Source organism: Terrapene carolina, unplaced genomic scaffold (assembly GCF_002925995.2).
Source record: "Terrapene carolina triunguis isolate 2854851 unplaced genomic scaffold, T_m_triunguis-2.0 Scaffold35098, whole genome shotgun sequence".
NCBI classification, from domain to species: domain Eukaryota; kingdom Metazoa; phylum Chordata; order Testudines; family Emydidae; genus Terrapene; species Terrapene triunguis.
This window is the reverse complement of record NW_020699449.1, coordinates 5,733,977-5,737,375: the sequence shown is the minus strand read 5'-3', so window position 1 is coordinate 5,737,375 and position 3,399 is coordinate 5,733,977. Positions and strand designations below refer to the sequence as shown.

Genomic DNA, 3,399 nt, shown 5'->3' with positions numbered 1-3,399 from the left:
GCTAGACCTGTTAGCATAGAGTGTGTGTTTGTCTCTGATTTAGCACCGCACTGTCATGCAGAGACTCAAATGGGAAAAATAATACCCCAGTCACTGCATCCAGAAGGAAAAACTGCTGCATGATGTATCTGAAATCTGGGGGCAGAATGCCAAATGAACAGATTCTTAGACATGTCCCTTGACTTGTAATGAAAATACGTTTTCTTTTTGTCTCCATTTGCTATGGCTTTTGTTGTGGTTTTGAATGGAAATCTATGAGCCTGCTCTGAAATGGATGCCAGAAATCTGGTTAAAACAGTATTTGGCTACTAACTAAACTTCTCCCTCTTTTCTTCCCTGTTCCTCCAGGCTCGTGACTGAGGAGTAGACAACATCGGTGGAGTCATGCTTCACACGGCCATATCATGCTGGCAGCCATTCCTAAGTCTGGCTGTGCTGCTCGTTTTCATGGGGTCCACCATAGGCTGTCCAGCCCGCTGTGAGTGCTCAGCACAGAACAAGTCTGTTAGCTGTCACAGGAGGCGCCTGATCTCCATCCCTGAGGGTATCCCCATCGAAACCAAAATCCTGGATCTAAGCAAGAACCGCCTGAAGAGTGTCAACCCTGAGGAATTCACATCCTACCCGCTGCTCGAGGAGATAGACCTCAGCGACAATATTGTTGCCAATGTAGAGCCTGGAGCCTTTAACAATCTTTTCAACTTGCGCTCTCTGAGACTGAAAGGAAACCGTCTGAAGCTAGTCCCGCTAGGGGTTTTCACAGGGTTGTCAAACTTAACAAAGCTTGATATAAGTGAAAACAAGATTGTCATTTTGCTGGACTACATGTTTCAGGATCTGCATAACCTGAAGTCCCTTGAGGTAGGGGACAATGATTTGGTTTATATATCCCACAGGGCCTTCAGCGGACTGCTTAGCCTGGAGCAGCTCACCCTGGAGAAATGCAACCTAACAGCTGTACCAACAGATGCCCTTTCCCACCTTCACAACCTCATCAGTCTGCATCTGAGACATCTCAACATTAACCTTTTGCCTGTGAATGCCTTTAAGAGATTGTTTCGCCTAAAAGACCTGGAGATCAACTATTGGCCTTTACTGGACATGATGCCTGCCAATAGCCTGTATGGTCTCAACCTCACTTCTCTCTCAGTCACTAACACCAACCTGTCTGCAATACCTTATTCTGCTCTTAAACACTTGGTTTACCTGACACACCTAAACCTCTCCTTCAACCCCATAAGCACCATTGAAGCAGGCATGTTTGCAGACTTGGTGCGTCTGCAGGAACTGCACATGGTGGGGGCCCAGTTACGTACCATTGAACCACATGCTTTCCAAGGGCTCCGGTTCTTGCGTGTACTTAATGTGTCCCAGAACCTGTTAGAAACGCTAGAAGAGAATGTATTCCATTCCCCCAAAACTCTTGAGATCCTCTGCATTAACAACAACCCCCTGGCGTGTGATTGCCGCCTCCTTTGGCTATTACAAAGGCAGCCCACCTTACAGTTTGGTAGCCAGCAGCCCATGTGTGCCGGCCCAGACAGCGTCAGAGAGAAGCTGTTCAAAGACTTTCACAGCACCGCCCTTTCCTTTTACTTCACCTGCAAGAAACCCAAGATACGGGACAAGAAACTGCAGTACCTGGTAGTGGAGGAAGGACAGACTGTGCAGTTGACATGCAATGCCGATGGGGATCCTCAACCTACCATCTCCTGGGTGACGCCGCGACGGAGGCTGATCACAACTAAATCAAATGGAAGAGCCACTGTGCTGGGAGATGGCATGCTGGAGATCCGATTTGCTCAAGATCAAGACACTGGGATCTACGTTTGTATTGCAAGTAACGCAGCTGGGAATGACACATACTCCGCCTCCCTTACAGTAAAAGGATTCGCTTCGGACCGTTTCCTTTACGCCAATAGGACCCCTATGTATATGACAGACTCCAATGACACCAGTTCCAATGGAACCAATGTGAACACCTTCTCTCTGGACCTTAAGACAATACTGGTGTCCACAGCCATGGGCTGTTTCACATTCCTTGGAGTTGTTTTATTTTGTTTCCTACTTCTTTTTGTGTGGAGCCGAGGGAAAGGCAAGCACAAAACCAGCATTGACCTTGAGTATGTCCCCCGCAAAAACAATGGTGCTGTAGTTGAAGGAGAGGTTGCTGGACCACGGAGGTTCAATATGAAAATGATTTGATGGTATACTGCTAGCAGTGCTTTTTCTGTGGCATTATAACCAATTAAACAAGCCTGGCATGTGGAATTGCTAGGCAGAGGCAGCTTAATGCAGCTGTCACTGTGTCAAATGGTTATGTGGAAATGGAAAGACTATTTGGGGTTGTACAGTAGAGCCTCCTAACCTTGAGGCATGTGTGTCAGGGCCTTTCAAATAGTTGGTAAATGGTACTAATTGTTTGCATTGCAAATATTGGCATTCTGGGGATCTCAGTAATGAACTGTTGGCTCATGTTCATGGACAGTTGTTCAACATTTTCTACCACTACAAAAAAGAAAAAGAAAGGGGAAAAAAACCTACAGTGTAGGATTTACATATTTAAAAAGACACATTTGTCTAAAACATACTCTACAGTGAAATTTGTATCTATAGATCTCATTTGTTAAAGCCTTGCGTCATACCTTATAGTTGGTTCAACACCACAAAGAAATTGATCTTATCTTTTTTTAATATACATATATACTGTGTACATTTTAAAGCAATATGAATGAGAGGTTGTGCTTTGAGATATCCACCGAGACTGACCCAAGTGTGATGTCACTCCTCCCCTTAACTACAGTCAAACCCAAAATTAGACCTCTGTAGTTACCGATGAGACAACACAAGATACTTTTGTTTTCACGTAGAAGACCAGAGAGACATAGCTTAGGGCACAAATGTTCTGCTCTGTTGATCTTCTCTTCATATAAATAAAAGGCATGTGCCTAGTTTTGATACAGAATGGAATATTTTTTATATCTGTGATATCACACTGGACCAGTTTACTGTAACAAAGCCCTGGTTCTCACCCAGGAGAGCCCAACCTACTAGGCATAGCAGACATATAAAGGAGATAAATTATACTTTAAAAAAAAGAGATCTGTTTTTGTCACCCCTTGGTTTTAATTTCCAAGCCATTGTTAAAATGTTAATGTGTACTGGGGGGGGAGGGGGAAGAAAGAAGGTAATGCATTCTGTATACTCCTAGAGAAATATGTATTTCTCCTTAGTATTTGAGGGAGTGAATTAAAATGTACAAAAGCTCTGTTGATAGGAATGAACTCTTCTCCAATGCCAATAAACCAGGGTTATCCATGCATAATACGAGGATTATGCGACTAAAGAAATGTTTAAAACATGATAGCCTCCAAAAGGCCAAAGTACTGCCAATTATAA

At 43.9% G+C, this 3,399-nt stretch overlaps 1 protein-coding gene across 1 annotated transcript; it reads left to right on the top strand.

Moving 5' to 3' along the window:
* Positions 1 to 369: 369 nt before the first annotated feature.
* Positions 370 to 2,205, top strand: LOC113405372 (leucine-rich repeat and immunoglobulin-like domain-containing nogo receptor-interacting protein 2). The gene has a single exon (XM_026646549.1). It carries the CDS (start codon positions 385 to 387, stop codon positions 2,203 to 2,205), a length of 1,821 nt encoding a protein of 606 aa, XP_026502334.1. The 5' UTR covers positions 370 to 384.
* The last annotated feature ends 1,194 nt before the right edge of the window (positions 2,206 to 3,399 follow it).

Coding starts and splice junctions, on each gene's coding strand:
- LOC113405372 (XM_026646549.1), top strand. CDS start 385: ATGCTTCACACGGCCATATCATGCTGGCAGCCATTCCTAAGTCTGGCT.